Source organism: Biomphalaria glabrata, chromosome 15, assembly GCF_947242115.1.
Source record: "Biomphalaria glabrata chromosome 15, xgBioGlab47.1, whole genome shotgun sequence".
Taxonomy (NCBI): Eukaryota; Metazoa; Mollusca; class Gastropoda; family Planorbidae; genus Biomphalaria; species Biomphalaria glabrata.
The window spans coordinates 27,775,840-27,793,311 of NC_074725.1; the positions used below are offsets into that span (position 1 = coordinate 27,775,840).

Here is a 17,472-nt window from a genome sequence, read left to right on the forward strand (position 1 = left end):
TTGTGAATAGGTTGAAAAATTTCTTCTTCTTGCCCAAGTTCTTTCAAAATGGAATACTGCAGCTCCTTTTTAATGACTAGTTTTTCTGACTCCTTAGTGTATACAAATAAAACAGCAATTAGTAATTGTATAATAACAATTGTTTCATTAAGTCAACAAAAAAAGGTAAAAAAATTTTTTTTATCTGACCTGCATTATAATGTGAACAGGTTTAAAAATGTCTTCTTCTTCTTCTTGATGAGGCTCTTTAAAATGGAAATCTTCAAGTTGAATGCTTAGCTCCTCTTTTATGTCCAGATTATCTGACTCCTTAGTATATACAAGGATTATGACAATTAGTAATTGAATGAAATCGATGATTACATTAAGTTAAAGGGAAACTGATGGTTTTTCAAATCTAAGTTATTCTGAGTAAAAAGTTGTAATAGTAAAACATTATACCATTTTTATTTTAGATTCTTAGAAACATTTATCTGAAATAAATTAGTCTACTATAGTGTGTAATCTACAATCTGACATCACATAGAACCCAGATGGAAATCTCTTATGGGTGCACAGAAGAATTACATAAAAAAACACCAATTACTAATTTATTATTATTACAAATATCATCAAGAAGTCATATGAGGGGATGACTTGCAGAATAGTGCATGGCAGACAACTGACAGAGAGGCATTTGATGTCCAAACAGGAGTGAGACAAGGGTCTTTACTCTCTCCCTTCTTGTTTCCACTAGCTATAGATTGGGTCTTGAAGACAACCAGAAGCGGAATGGTATACAATGGACACTGTGGAAACAGCTAGACGACCTTGACTTTGCAGATGACTTGGCTCTTCTTTCTCACACACAGCAGCAGATGCAGGAAAAGATAAGCGTTATTGCAGACTATTCAGCTAGAATGTCTTACCATTAACAGAGGGAAGAAGAGCAAGGTGTTCAAGATAAAGGCATCCAACAATACACTCTTTACAGTTCAAGGTGAGGCACTGGAAGAAGTGGAAAGCTTCACCTATCTCAGCAGTATCCTAGACCACCATGGAGGAAGAGATGCAGATGTCAGAACCCACATTGGTAAAGCTCGAGCAGCCTTCCATCAGCTGAAGAAAACCTGGGGATCTAGGGAAATAAGCACCACCACCAAGATTAGGCTTATTAACACTATTGTTAAACCAATACTACTTTATGGAGCAAAGACCTGGAGAACCACCATCACCACCATGAAAAAAATCCAGGTAGTCATCAAAACCTCCCTGAGGAAGATTCTTATGATCTGCTGGCCAGACAAGATCTCGAATGAGGAACTGTGGCAAAAAACAAAGCAGCAGCCCATTGAAGTAGATATCCTTCAGAGAAGCTGGAGATGGATAGGTCACACTCTTCCCAAGCCTGCATCCAACATAACAAGGCAAGCGCTAACCTGGAACCCCCAAGGAAAGAGGAAGAGGGGACGGCCCAGGAATACATGGCACCGCGATCTGGAAGTAGATGCCAAGCAGATGGGCAAGACATGGGGAGAGTTGGAGAGACTTGCCCATAACCGAGATGCCTGAGGAAGCTGGTTGGTGACCTATGCCCCACAAGGGACCACAGGCAGAGATGAGATGAATAATTTATTATATATATTATCTAAGTAATATCTGTAAATAAAAACATTATATAAAAAATTGTCAGAACCATCAGAGTTTCCCTTTAAAACTTTAAGTAAATATATTCTAACCTGCAGCATATTATAAACTGGTTTAGAAATGTCTTCTTCTTGTTCAGGTTCTTCCAAAAAGGAATCTTGCAAGTGAATGTCTAGCTCCTCTTTTATTTCCAGATTGTCTGAATTCTTGCTGTTGAAAATGGGTAGACAGGTGTTGTGTTTTTTCAGTTTTCTAGTAGCATGTTTTTTCTCTTTAGTTCTAGAACTGAGTGGATTAAGGGCTGTTTGAGTATATTTCTTGGTTTTTGGTTTCAACTGAAAACAAACAAATTAAAAACATTATTATTATTATTGAGAATATTGTGGGTATGATGAGTTTCATAACTAAAAAAATAAAATAGGGAAAAAATTACTTCATTATTCAGATTGTAAGCTGATTGTTTAAGAAAGCCAACTCTATCTGATGATCCCGCAGGACTGCTATTAATTCTAGCCAACTTTGCTGCTTCACGCCGTTTTCTTTTCCTTTCTCTCTCTTTCAGCCTAAAGATACAAAATAATTTGTTTACTATAAAATAATTGTATTTAAAAAAGTGTACATGAAGTTTAAAAAAAATCAAAACAATCATACCTTACCTTATAGCAGTTTTTTTTTGATGGCTCAAAGCTGCTCGCTGGGCTTTCCTCTGGCTTGATCGATATTTCCTTAACTCATTAGGTGACATATCCTTAGGTCTCTTTTGATCACGCTCAGGTTTCAGAGTGGCACCTGCACTATTCCGTGTTTGACGGGAGTTCTGAGTCTTTATTTTCCAATAATGGTCTCTTGAATACTGTCTGTAAATACAAGTCATAAGTAAAACGCCTTTTGTAAGCTTTTTTATTAGTAGTTTGGTTCAAGATACTCCTAGCCTAGCATCTTTTAGTAAAAGTAAAGTTCCCCTTTCAGACCTTGCGATCTTTAGGGCAGATGATGTAAAAGTAATCTGTTTCTGTGCCCCATGGTTAACGAGGGTATCATGTGGCCGGCACAATGACAAATCACCATTACTTTTTCCAAACTAGCGTCAGCTACCCATTAGAGCTGGGTGGACTTAGAGGCACCAAAAAATTCCAAAATTAAAAATCCCAGTCTTCACCAGAATTTGAACCTGGGACCCCTGGTTTGGAAGCTAAGCGCTTTACCGCTCAACCAAAGTGCTTCCAGCATCTTACAAAGCCTTACAAAAGCTATTTTACAAGTAGTACCTTTTCTTTTCTTTCTTAGCGTTGTATTCATCTACTTCCGCCTGGCTATGGCCACCTTCTTCCCACTCTTTTTTTTTCTTTTGCAGGTACTTAATTGAGGCTATTCTTTCTTTTGCCAACAATTCTGCATACTTTTCTGGATTTTCTTTCTTTAACTTGCGACGGTAAGTTGAAGATGCCATTCTGGGTTAACATCAACTAATAAAAACAATAATTAAGTCAATGCAATTTTCCTGAAAAGATATTTAGATCTCTATAATTCACTCATGTTTAAAACTTTTAATAGATGAAATTGAGGCCTACTCTTAGATCTAAAATGTAAATTTATATAGGTATCAGAGATTACCATTAAGTAATTCCCGATACATTAATAACTTTGTTTTAAAAAATTTTGTTCTTTTTGTCAAGCGCGTTTGAGGTGCTTCACATGGGACACCAAGACCTATTTTCTAAAATTATATAAATTTTTACAGTTTTAAAGAAAAATTACACTGTGTAAATTAATCATTGAATGCTTTTAGTAACAGAAACACAATTGGGAGCAGACTCCTTTACTTTGTTTACAATTGATAAAGGTTTAAAATTTCAAGTTTAGTGGGACACCATGTGATGCACCTGTGACGCATTTTTTACAGCAACATCTAAGTAATACCAAAGTAAATATTATAAAATAAAAAGATATATATATAGATAATGCAATAACATTAAATGTTAACCTATTTCAACAAAAATGTCAGTTCAATAGGTAATCCTTGCTTTTAGTAGAAATATATATATATATATATATATATATATATATATATATATAATATATATTGATATATATATTATATATAATAATAATAATTATTATGTGTGTTTGTGTACGTAATTAACCTTTACTTCATTCTTTACGCTTCATTCTTTTGGAAGATGTTTATTGTACCCTAGAACAGGTTCTTACAGAAGTTAGTGAGTTTGTGAAAAGACTGTGAGGTGACACCCCGGACCCTGCCCCTTGCCAATTAGGGAGTCTGGGGGAGCGCTGTGAGTGTGAGCTAAAAGTAAAAGTCGTATTACTATTACTGGTACAGCTGTCTAATTATTACTTACTGTGAATTACATCTAGATTCTAGATGGCTTAGTATTTATAGGTTACTAGCCTAGATCTATAATATTATTAAACTGTAGTAGTACAGTATTATAGACTATGAAGTATGATAATGATAGTACTGATAGGATAGAGACAAGTCACAAGACTCTTGTGACAAGAGTCATTACTTCTTGTATAAACAGACTTAAACAGAGAGATAGAGTCAGATTCTACTCTCAGTTTACTGTGTATATAATCATCTATCTATCTAAATTATCTAGATCTAGAATCTAGAATATTCTAGATGTAGATCTATGACTATGATCTAAAAGTAAATCTAGTCTATAACTATAGATCTAGTCCTATGGGCTATAGACACTAAGACTGTCACTAAGTGACTATAGAAAAAAAATAGATCAATATTTGGTAAAACTTTACATCGCAGTACCTATTATTACTATATTTACCAAGAGAGTGACTTTTATCACGATTATAATTATTTATTTAGAATTAGATCTATAGTTATTATTCTATATAATTTGTCTTGATAAAAACAAAAATGCGTGATTCTTGTATCGCGCACTTGCCACTGGCATTGAAACACGTTGTCGTTGAAAAAAAAGAAAGCGAAACTTCGAAGACGAAAGCCTCAGACAAAAAAAAAACAGAAAGCGCATTCGAGACTAGTGAGGCTATTCCTAGACCAGATCACCTAGATCTATAACTTATGTAAAGCTATAAAATTACCTTTCGTTGATAGATCTAGTTTAGATCTACAATCTAGATCTAGAATCTAGATCTTATCTATTTTCGGTACGAACTATTCCGAGAGAGAATGACAGAACTTTAAAATACAGCACAATGAAATTCTCGTTGAAATTCGCGAACGGAAATTTTGACTGGCTGTGATAAAAAAAAAAAACAACGTCAAAAACAAAAGTCTACATTCGCAATTATTACCGATATTGTTCTGTTGTCACAGATAAATATATAACATAGACTACTGTAGACATTAATCAATAATAATAACAGAGACTTTGTGTTTATACAAGTAGATATAGAAGACTATCTTTTTTATTACCTCACTTCCACTTTCTCACAAAACATTCACAATAAACAATGACGCAATATAAACATATTAGCACATCGACCGTCCTACTGATATCTACTAGGAACTTTAACAACTCGACCACTTCTGGTTGTCTTGACTGGCACAACTTAAGTTCTCTAGACGTTGGTCTATAACTGTCTGTTTCGTTTGTTCTAACAGTTTGCTGTTCATTGTCTTCGTCAGTATCATAGTACCCAGAGATGTCTTCGTCGGAACTCTTGTTCAAAAAGCGTTGATTTCTTCTGTAGGTTTTTCTATCGTTTGTCTAAATGATGTAAAATCTGGGTGTTGGATGTTTTTTAACGACAACTGCTTTCTGCCATATGGTTGTCCTAGACGAACTCTCACTTTCTCTCCGACAGAGTAGCCTAGGCCTAATCTTTAGGTAGGCCTAGTCTTGCTTTTGTATCGTATTTCACTTTGCTTCTCATCTGTCGTTCTTTTACTAATGTCTCTGCGTTTTCAGATACCGGTGGTTTCAATAGTTTGGGATCAGTCGGAATGATGTCCCTGAGTCTTCTACTCATCAGCAGTTGTAATGGTGAATACCGCAGTCCACTTATCGGGGTATTTCTATACTCGAGCATAGCGAGATATGGTTCTTTTCCACTTTTGTATGTTTTGTTGAATATCTGCTTTACGATACCAACATACACCTGACTTTGACCATTTGATTGATATTATGGTACCTGCCGTACCTGGGGCTTGATGTGGTTATCTTGAAACCCCATTCAGAAGCAAAGTCTCTATATTGACAGCTGTTGAATGGCATATTTCCTCACTATTTCTTCTGGTATGCCATGCACTGGCGGATCCAGGGGGGGGGCGGTAGGGGCGATCGCCCCTCCCACTCGGTCGACCCCCCATCCCGAAGGGGGGGGGGCGGACGAATTTTAGTAGAGAATTCACACAATTTGTATACCAATTCATTACTTATGTTAATAATATATACTAATTATTTATATTTCAACCTATTTTTAGATTATTTCGCCCCCCCTCTAGTATGTTGGCCGATTTGGTGGGGTCGGGAGGGGGCGATGGTATCACGCCCCCCCCTATAAACTTTCGAGTGGAGGGGGGGCGATCCAATTTCTTTGTAGAAATCACAGCTTGCTAACAGAATCAATTAAATATCTATGTGATTAAAACTTGTTATTGATATTTTAACCGATCTTTGTATTATGTCGTTCCCTGATTGCCGATTTATCTCTACTGCCCTTCCCACCTAAACCTTTTGAGGGGGGTAGGCGGTCCTACTTTAATGGAGAAATCATAGTTTGTGAACAAAATTAGTTGAATTAATATATAGATTTGTATTATGTCGCTCGCCTTCTGGTATCTTGGCCGTTTCGGTGAGGTGGGGGGGGGCGACTGCATGTACTGCCCTCCCCACTCTAGCCCTCTGAGTGGGGGGGGGGCGGTCCTATTTTTATGGAGAATCATAGTTTGTGAACACAAACACAATTAGTTGAATATCTATATAATATAAACTATATACGTATTGATATGTGAACCCATTGTATATTATGTCGTACCACACTCTAATCTCAAATTTTATCATTAGTAAAATTTAAATGAAAAAGGGTTGTACAAGGTGGGAGGGGCGATTCATGCAATCGCCATTCCCCCATCGGACAAACCAATACTTTTTCTTTTTGTATTACAGTTAAGAAATTACAAAATAAAAACATCTGTCACTAATATAATTTATATATACTATAAATTAAATTCTTATATCGAGTCGCCCCACCCCTATTCTTTAATGCCAAATGCAATCTTTAGCAGAAATTATTAAAGGAGCGAGAATTAATCGTTTTCACTCTACCGCCCCTCCCATTTCCAGACAGAGTTTATGTAATTTCACATGAATTTATCATAATTATTTTAAGAAAAACTTTGCATTCGAAAAGTTAGAATTCAAACGAAATTTTTCAGTATCAGAGTCACGATTGAGATGAGTTCTAAACCCAAATCACGTTTTCATAGTCGCCTTTTTCTAACCTTTACTCAATCTGATATTTTTCTAGTTAAATAAATTTGGGACTATTTATACTTCGATTTTAGCTAATATCATTTATCGAATAATTTTTTTTTTCGGCGGAGATCCTCAAAGCCAAAATCTAAATATGTGGGGTATCTTATCTTTTCAAGGAAAGAATCGGATTTTTTGCAATGTATTAAGGGCCTATAAATTCATATTAGAAAAATTTTCAAGTACAACATTATTCAAAGGGTCCTTTTTTAATAGTATGAATAACGAGCTTTAGGTCAGGAGAATACGTTTATACGTTTCTTCTGTGAAGTATGCAAGAAAACGCTTTTGGCGGCGGGGCTTCGCCCCGAACTCCATTGATAAATAATGACCTGTAAATGTCAGGAAAATACTTTTCTGCAGTGAAAAAAAGAAAGAAAACGCTTTTGTCGTCGGTGCTTCACCCCGAACCCCACTTGGGAACCTTATAGCACTTCCTCAGTTGTTTTGTTTATCGCCAAAAGGTTGAAAAATGCTGCTTTTAAAAAATTCTCTCACACACACATAGGCTATATATATATATATATATGCTGTACGCACGTTTATGCATAGGGTTAGAGTTTACTGGGCATTAGGGTTAGGGTTTGGAAAAAACCGCCCCCCCCACTCAAAAGTTCTGGATCCGCCAGTGATGCCATGTCTAGCAAAAATACCTTTCAGTGCCCTGATAACACATTCTGCTGTTTTGTTCTCCAGTCGTTTTATTTCAGAGTATTTGGAGAAATAGTCCACAACTAGCAAATAGTCATTGTTTCGCCATTCAAACAAATCTGTTGCAATCTTTTTCCATGATCTGTCTGGTACAGTATGAGGCAGCAATTTCTCCTTCACATTATTTCTTTTGAACGTTGCACATGTTTCATTATTGTCAAAAAAAAAAAAATCTTTTGGACAATCCTTCAATAATAATAACAGAGACTTTGTGTTTATAGGCCTACAAGTAGACACAGCAGACTATCTTTTTTATTACCTCACTTCCTATTAATTACTTTCTCACAAAACATTCACAATAAACAATGAAGCAATTTAAACATATTAGCACAGATATTTAGCCTATATATATTCAAACATGTGAAATAAAAAAAATAAATAAAAAAAGACAGTTCTTCATTATCATACTGAATGAAGCTGATGACTTTTGAGGAAAAAACTATATTAGATCTACATTTGCTCTTAATAACTAATGAATGAGATAGATTTTTAAAAAATTCTTTTACACCCCTCCACCGGAAAAAAATATTTATTAGTTTTCTTTGTGTGGCTAATTACATATAAAGTCTATAGTAGGCTAATTCTTTTCCCAAAGATAGGTCTATACATAAACAGTTAATTTTCTAGGGAAATGTTTAAATGTCTGGAGCCGTTTTTGAGAACCATGCTCGGGTTCTACTTTAAGGACCAATTAAGAATTTGCAAGCTGATAAAGAGGAATATTGTAATTAAAAAGTCTTAAAAATAAACTTTGGCAATATAATAATATATACAAAAATAATTTTACACGTTTACAATTTGTAAAAGGTATCGAAGCTTTTTTTAAAATATATATGTAAGACATTTATAAATGGTAATTTATTGTATTCACGTAATTATATATAGAGAAAAAAACTCCGCCATAGTGACGGTCCCAAGCCAGACTGAGAAAGGAGGAGGGTTGGGCGTAGGGCTAGCTACCTTACCCTGTAGAAAAACCACTAGCTATAGAAACAGCAAATAACCATAAGTCACGGACCTGGAAGAGGATGAACCTCCAGCTGGAAGGTTTATGACGCATGCCGGTGAAAGCCAGAGTCACTTGGAAGCTGACAGGCCGAAGACCATCATCTCTACCAAGACCACCACCACCATTGGTACATGGAACGTCCGGACCATGTATGAGACTGGGAAGTCAGCGCAAGTGGCAGCTGGGATGAAAAAGTACAACCTCACCATCTTAGGAATCAGCGAGTCAATATGGACTGGTTACGGGCAGACAAGACTGACTTCAGGTGAGATACTTTTATACTCAGGACATGAGCAAGAGGCTATCCAACAATACACCCATTACAGTCCAGGGTGAGGCGCTGGAAGAGGTGGAAAGCTTCACCTATCTCATGGAGGAACAGATGCAGATGTCAGAACCCGCATTGGTAAAGCTCGAGCAGCCTTCCATCAGCTGAAGAACACCTGGGGATCTAGGGAAATAAGCACCACCACCAAAATCAAGCTCTTTAACACTGTTGTTAAGCCGACACTGCTTTATGGAGCAGAGACCTGGAGAACCACCATCACCACCATGAAAAAACAACAACCAGGATTCAAATCTAGGACCCCTAGTTCAGAAGCCAAGCACTTTACCGCTCAGCCACAGCACCTCCTGTATGTAATAGGCCTCTTATTATTTGTACCTGCCTCAAGAGGAGCTTTTTAAATTCATTTTACAGCAGATGTGTGAAAGTACAAATCTATTCACCCTAATAATAGTTGACGCCTACAATACAACAATAGACAGGGGTGGGGTGGCTGAGAGGTAAAGCACTTGGCTTCCGAACAGAGAGGTCCCAGGTTTGAATCTCGCTGAAGACTGGGATTTTTTAAATTCGGTATTTTAAAGACATCCCTGAGTCCACCTGTATGGTTCTGAAACATGGAGAACAACTGAAGCCACAACAACAAAAAAAATACAGACCTTCATCAACAGATGCCTGAGAAATATCCTAAAAATACACTGGTATGACAAACTGTGGGAGATGAGTGGACAGAAAAATATAGAGGTGCAGATCTTAGAGAGGAATTGGAGATGGATTGGTCACACCCTTAGAAAAGATACCAGCAACAGAGCTAGGCAGGCCTTAGAGTGGAACCCCCAGGGAACAAGACGCAGAGGAAGACCAAAAAGAACATGGTGATGCAGTGTACTTGAAGAAGCGAGAAGACCGGAAAGAGCTGGGACACCATCAAAAAGCTAGCAAGAGACCGTGGAGAGTGGCGTGTTTTTGTCGAGGACTTATGTTCCATGAGAAACTCAAAGGAGGGATGATAAGATGAGTCCACCCAGCTTTATTGCGTACCTGACTTGAGTTGCGGAGAGTAAAAGCGGTTGGTTGCTGTGCTGGCCACATGACACCCTGTCCACTTACCTTTGGCCAAATCAACAGATAAGCTTTACATCATCTGCCCCATAGATTGCAAGGTCTGCAAGGGGGTACTTAACTTTACATTAATACATAAATCTTGTACCCAATGTCACCCAACATGGTCATATGAAATGACAGTGACATTACCTTTTCAAATGGGAGCACATAAATCTAAATCCAACAGTAAACTCCATAGTGCCATCCTGCCCACTAATAGAGATGAGTGGTACTGACATTCTTTTTTTCCCCCTCTAGTAATATATACATTATAGCTATAAATCCACAGTTACAATCCTAAAACAATTGATTTGGAAGTTAGATGTTTTGTTGAATTATCACCAAAGAATACATTTTTATGTTGTTTTAAATTGTGAATCTTGTTAATTTTTTTGTTCTAAACGAATAATTATTATGGTACCGGTGCTACGCAAACAATAAAGCTACTATACTACACATAAACTATTTCACATTAAAAAAAATATATAATTCATTTAGAAAGAAATCAAATATTTTTATTTTATAAAAGTTTTTCCCGCATATTTTTGAAAATTTTATTTCATAAAACAAGAACATTTGAAGAAGTCAAATAACTGTTTTCAATGAGCGTAAATAGATAAATGTCAAAGTCAGTCTATAGATAAATATTGATTGAAATGTTCAAAACAAAACCATGAGTCAATGGTAACACTGTAGTGTGTCACAAAGTCAAGTCAGGAATGTTGATAACATGTCAGTCAAGTTGACACAATAATGGCCTTACTGCTCACCCCAACATAAACTTGAGGGACATTACTTTCTCTGAAAGACATCAATACACTTTTGTTTCAAAGAGCTTCTATATCTTCATTAAAACAGCAGATAGATACAAAACTAAACATGAAATAAACATTGTTTTAACAGACACACTGCAGACACTAGACATAATTTTGATGAACCAGACAAATTTTTCATACAAAATGGGAAAATGTGACTAAATTAGACATTTTTATAACTATGTTTAATAGAATGATAATACTTATGCCATTATTTAGTTTACAATGAACTTAACAAGGAATAATGTTCTAGAGTAAATCTGCTCTAGTATTTGGTCTAATAGCAGTAATTAGTCTTCTGTAATTCATTATAGTGGTAAAGGTTCTTCCCCTTTAGCATGCAACCTGTAATTTGCACAATTTTACAATGTTCCTTAAACAGGTTCATGATCACCCACCTAAATTTAGAATTTCAGTATTTTTTAGGACCACACTGAGTCCACCCAACTCTAATGGGTACCTGGCATATTCTGGGGTAGTAAGAGCAGTTGGCCATTGTGCTGGACACATGACACCCTTGTTAACCATCAAACATTATACATCATAAATCCTAAAGATTGGAATATCTAAAAGAGGTATTTTATTTCCCCTGACAATCATTAATATTTATGCTTTAAACTAATAAATATAACCAGCTACCATGCCGATATGATTAGAAATAACCTCTCAGCCATTAGATAATAAAATAAAAAAGAAAACAAACTATTTGTATGGTCTGAAATGTTAATCTGGTTAACATGAGAGAAGCATATGATTTGATATGAACATAAATTTAGTTTATATACAAATAGCAAAGAAATATTACACCATTAGTTATCCAAATGTTATGAAAGCCACTGGTCACAACTTGTAAAAAATAGCAAACAATTTTACATTTCTATGTACAACTAAAGCCCATCAAAGTATGTACAGTGCTAGGGTTGTATCATTATAAGTTGATTACATTGTCAAGTTTTTCCAACATAAAACAAAGGGAATAAATAACAAAATAAATAGATTTGGCATGTATGTACAACACTGTCTTGTCCAGAAGGTTCCTCAAGTCAGTCCAGACCACCTGTGGAGATATGCCCCCCATCCTGCTCCCTGGGCACCTTGTTGACCTCCTTCATCACCTGAAATAATAAAAAATTTTTTTTCAATAAAGGTTTGACAGATTAGTCACAGAGAGATATTTTGTCTTAGCCAACAGTCAAAATCAAAAGCAGAATGAGTTTTTGTTCTAAATAGAAAAAGTGTGTACTTAATTTAAATAAATGTCAATTAAATGCCAACACGAGTTATATGTACTTTTAGAAAGATTATATTAAACAATTCAATACAAGGTGTGAAGTGGAAATAGAAATGGCAGAAAAAGTACCCAATCAAAGAGCTAGGCTACATTTCGAGTAATTAAAGAAAAAAAGACAAAGAATAAGGTCAGTGCTGCAAACACAATATTTTTTGTTTTAGAAGTTGCAGACGCAACAATAATTTCGTCCTTCCCCAAACCTCCCTCAGCATTACAGAATTTTACGTCAAGACCAACACGATGACAGTGTATAATTAGTATGATTTTTTTTAGATCTAATAATGGTTATATAACTGATATCTACTTAAAACTAGCTCAAAGTGTTTTACGTGTTTTTTTTTACATAGATCTTGAAATAGAAACATAAAAACCAAGTCCATGCATTTAAAAGACATCCAAAATGCTTATCGACTCAAGTCATTAGATGTGACAATGACTAGATTACTGCCGGCGGTGTATCAACTTACTTTGTGCAACAGCTACTATTCTGGCTTTCTCCTCTGGGCTTAGTTTCAACATTGTGGCTAAGACTGGCACCAGCTGCTGTCTCTGTTCTCCAACTTTTGGACACACAAACTGAACACAAAATAGAGAATATAAAAACCATAGAGAATATAAGAGTGTTGCATTATCTGTAAGGCATCTTCATGTAATTTTATAAATGATCTAGCAAATAACAACATTGAAACAGAGAAGAATGAGCTTAAAGTGCACCAGACACAGTCTATTTCCTATTTGAAAAAAAAAAGTTTTTGCTTAATAAGAGAGTGTTAACTCTGAATAATTTTTTTTATAGAAAGAAAAAAATATATTACACTAAAAAATAATCAATAAACAACTTTAAAAAAAAATAGAAAAATATGCCTACTTTCAAATAACAAACACTTTTTAAACCTTAAAAAAAAGTAACGTTTAAAAATAATCCTTTTCCAGGGTAGGTTTTATACACTGGGTCTACAGGCACTTTTGTTTAAAAAAATATATAAAGAAATTAATAAAATAGAGAACATATCTGGTTTTCACTGAAAAAGAGTATCTAGCTCTTGTTCTCAACAAGACATGATGAGCTCTTCTTATAGGAAAGTTTAAAAAAAAAAAAAAAATAGCATCCCAAAGCATTCTACCACATTAGGCTAAAACTATAGACAACGCATCCCATCGCAATATTAGGTTAAAAAAGTTTTAAAACCGTTGAAATTGGCTTAAGAGCATCCTTATCATAGAAAGTCATAGGCTTGAATCAGAACTTAATGCTTTTTCTTTATACATATCATTGGACTAGAACACTACGTTAAATATGTTTTAATTTGTGAATTATATCTAACTAGCCATCATTCCTGCAAGTAATGGCTTCATTAACAATGAAGGTAAAATATATAGATCTTAGATGGGCCTTACTGCTACATAAAAAGAAAAAAAGAAGCTTCTGCGTGTCTTAGGGATATTTAAATTGCACCATTAATTTTTGGTTTGGTCTTGAAGTCAATGCCTTATAATAATCAGCTTCTCTAGTGTAATTTTGAAATGATGTCAGATGTCAAAGAAGGTGGATCAGTAAATGACCTTACTTGTAAAAATATATTCTTGAGATACTCCATGTTCTGGGTTTCTCTTTCTCTTTCTATGTTTCTTTCCAGTCTTCTGATTTCTTCTTTCAGTATTCTGGCTTGTTCAGTTAACATTGAGACAGACGCTTCACTCTCGCTTAGTAACTGGAGAATTCCCAACAAATAAAAAAATTCATTTATTATAGGATATTAATAAACTAATCTAAATTATTTTTTTTAAAAAGAAATAATCCAACATGGAAACATAGTGATACATCCTGTATGTAGTACTGTAAATAGCAAAGAGAAAAATAAAGTTCCCCTTTGAGACCTTGCAATCTATGGGGCAGATGATGTTAAGGTCATCTGTTTCTATTGCCAACGGTTAACGAGCAGGGTGTTATGTGGCCAGCACATTGACCAACCGGCTTACTTTTCCCAACTAAAGTCGGGTACCCTTTAGAATAGGGTGGACTCAGGGGTGCCCTAAAAACCACAAAATTCAAAATCCCAGTCTTCGACGAGTTTCAAATCCAGGACCCAAGGTTTGGAAGCCAAATGCTTAACCACTCAGCCACCACGCCTCTACTTTAAATATTAGTTGATAGAACCTGAGTGGTAAGATCGGAAGAATTCCATGTTTATAGGTTGTGATTTTATAGAGTGGAGTTACAACCTTTGCATCAATGTTATTGTGAATGGAGGCCTGAGCTTTAAAGAGTAGGAGGCAGTTCATATCATTTGTAGATCTAGTAGTCCAGCATGTGATGGCATAGCTTACAGATTATCCTCATTGTTTTAATAAGGTTTTTTTTAAATTTCAGGTGGTTTTGAATGGTAGATAGACATAGCATTGTTAGTACCTATATCAGGAGCTCACAGCTAATGTTAAATGTGAAATTTAAATTTGATGAAAGTAAAAAGTAGAACTATTTTATCAATAAAATTTGTAGAGAAAATGGATGAAAAGCAAGATATTTTGAAAAGCATAGAACACACTAACAACTACATGCTAACTACTACAATCTACACACTAATAAATATACACACTGGCATTTAATTCAAGATATTTTGTAAGTTATGATGTTGAAAAAATATTGGTATTCGGCTGGCAATAATGTGCCAACATGGGATTCCTAATGTGATATTGTTTCATTAGATTAAATAAAGTTTCCATCACTCATTCTATTGTTTAAGCCTTAATAAGTTGAAATCTTCAATTTCAATACTTTGCATATTTTAGAAGTAGAGTAAAATAAAGATGCTGCATGTCATATAAATTTAAAATCATAAGATTTAACCCACACAAGAGTAAACCACCTGGACTCACCTCTGTCAGGTGTTCTATTTTCTTTTGTGAAACAGACAAATTCATCTTCAATGTCTCCTCGTCTACCTGTGGTGGGGGTGACTTCATACCTACAGTAAAAATTCAACAAATATATTATGAAATGTTATTATATAATATTTTTATTTTACTTTACTCAATACTGCATTAAAAACATTGATAAAATAATTCAGATGATTTTGTGATTCTTATTAATTAATAACCTATGCAATCTAAAACTATTACAAAAATTCTAAGTATATACGAAAAACAAAATTTTATTAATGTCTGTTGTCTATTTGGACAAGCCAAGCTATTGGACTTGAAACAAAATTTCACCTACTTAACACTATTGTCATCCGCCAAAATTGAAAAGACAAAATGTTGCTAAACAAAAATGGCTAAGATGGATTTGAGAAATTCTATGCTGATCCGGGACTCAACCACTTAATGAAGCTGTGACCGAGCATCGCATGAGGTTTGCAGGACGTTTCCTCCAACAGAATAAATTATGCATACCAAGAGTTGCAATGACATAAGAGGCAAATACAAGGAAACTGCACAAAGGGACGTCCTCGAATAACATGGTGCCACACTTTCGTCAAGGAACTCAAGAACAGGTGGGAAGAGGGTTCAGACATCACCTGTGCTAATTCTAAGTAATAAGTCTGCCATTTCTTATAATGAAAACACAATTTTAAATTTTAAGTAAAATGGGATTGAGAAAATGAGGGCATTGTAAGTAGCTCAAATTTAATACCATGACATTATGTATGGAGCATAAAGTCATTCTTTCATTGTGCTTGCAATAACAGCATGTGAAACCAATATCACTTGCTCTATGTACCAACCAAAGCTGTCAAAAGGAAAGTTTGTATCCCATGACTTTGACATTACAGACAATATTAATAATAATAATAATAATAATAAAAAAAAACAGGGCACAGTTTACACACCAGGTAGTTCATTCATGGGAGTGGCAATAAGCTGTTCAAATGTAAATGCTGGTGGCTGGGCACTTGGTTTGAGCAACTGAAATTTACAGTCAAGATCACAACATTAGATAGAATTACTTTTTAACTTAAAGTCTTGAGATTCTTAACAGATATTCGCATGTTTAAGCCATTAGATAGAATTACTTTTTAACTTAAACAAAGTCTTGAGATTCTTAACAGATATTTGCAGGTTTAAGCCATTAGATATAATTACCTTTTAACTTTAAGTCTTGACATTCTTAACAGATATTCACAGGTTCAAAACATAAGATAGATATAATTACTCTTTAACTTAAACAAAGATTCTGAACAGATATTGGTTAGTTTTGAATTGCTGTATTGAATAAGAGAAATTTTAAAGACACAAAGCAAAAAGCCAAAAAAAAAAACTATAACTCAAAAGTGTTTTGTTTTTACCCTGACAGGTTCTGTATCAACAACTTCTGATCCCTGAAAATAACAAATAAATGATGAACTATTTCAAATGCCAACGAGTATGCAAGCTAGCTATAACATAAATAGCACTTTATATGAATGAAAGTACTTATAAAACAAAAAGGCATTTAATAAAAATAATATGTAAACAGTTTTAAAATAGTTTGTATAAATTTTATTAATTAAAAAAAAAATACATCAGTTATTAATTAAGAATGATTATTTATTTTGATACTCAAATTCATGTACTAGAAATATAAATCTTCACTTTGTGAAAACATTACCTCCCCTTCCTGTCTCTCCTCACCAGGGTGCACTGTGATAGGATGGAAGTCATGTGGAGAGGAGTGCTCTCCTCCTGCCTCCTCTCTATTTTTTAGGCTACGCTGGAGGCTCTGTATCTCCCGTTGCAAGCGAATGTTATCCATTTCAGAAACCTCCATCTGCTTCTGAAGTAGTTCTATTGCACTCTCATGGTCATCTTTCAGTCTGACAATATGTTCCTGAAAAACAAGAGTATAATTTTAAATTATTTCACGTTTCAATGACGAGTTTTTTTTCAAACAACACAATCCCAATCAATTATTTTAGCAGGAAGTAGCACCAAGAAGGTATAGTAGAAGGCAACCAAGCTGAAGGACGTAAGTAAAATGGCTATTGCTGTGCAGGGGACATAACTCCATAAAGAAAAAGATCCCCAGTACCAAGTTTGTTAAAATCCTACATCTAGATGCCTAACCAATTACTTCTACACCCAAGAACCTAATCTTCCAAAGTCTAATAATCATTTTAACCCAAAGCAAATAATAAATACAAATAATAACGAGTGCCAGATTTAGAAAA

At 34.9% G+C, this 17,472-nt stretch overlaps 1 protein-coding gene across 5 annotated transcripts in view; it reads right to left on the bottom strand.

Moving 5' to 3' along the window:
• LOC106051377 (GRIP and coiled-coil domain-containing protein 2-like) overlaps positions 1–17,472 on the bottom strand; it is a 58,713-nt gene that overhangs the window by 8,073 nt on the left and 33,168 nt on the right. For 2 of the 5 annotated variants that reach the window (XM_056011813.1, XM_056011812.1), the window contains exons 23-29: positions 16,914–17,132; positions 16,612–16,644; positions 16,156–16,231; positions 15,203–15,291; positions 13,894–14,037; positions 12,793–12,901; positions 10,713–12,149 (exon numbers count right to left, since the gene is read on the bottom strand). The exons of the other annotated variants lie outside the window; for them this stretch is intronic. In XM_056011813.1, the coding sequence (XP_055867788.1) occupies positions 12,073–12,149; positions 12,793–12,901; positions 13,894–14,037; positions 15,203–15,291; positions 16,156–16,231; positions 16,612–16,644; positions 16,914–17,132 (747 nt within the window). In that variant the 3' untranslated portion in view covers positions 10,713–12,072. Of the gene's footprint in view, positions 1–10,712; positions 12,150–12,792; positions 12,902–13,893; positions 14,038–15,202; positions 15,292–16,155; positions 16,232–16,611; positions 16,645–16,913; positions 17,133–17,472 lie in introns of those variants that run through there. 5 annotated transcript variants of the gene reach the window in all.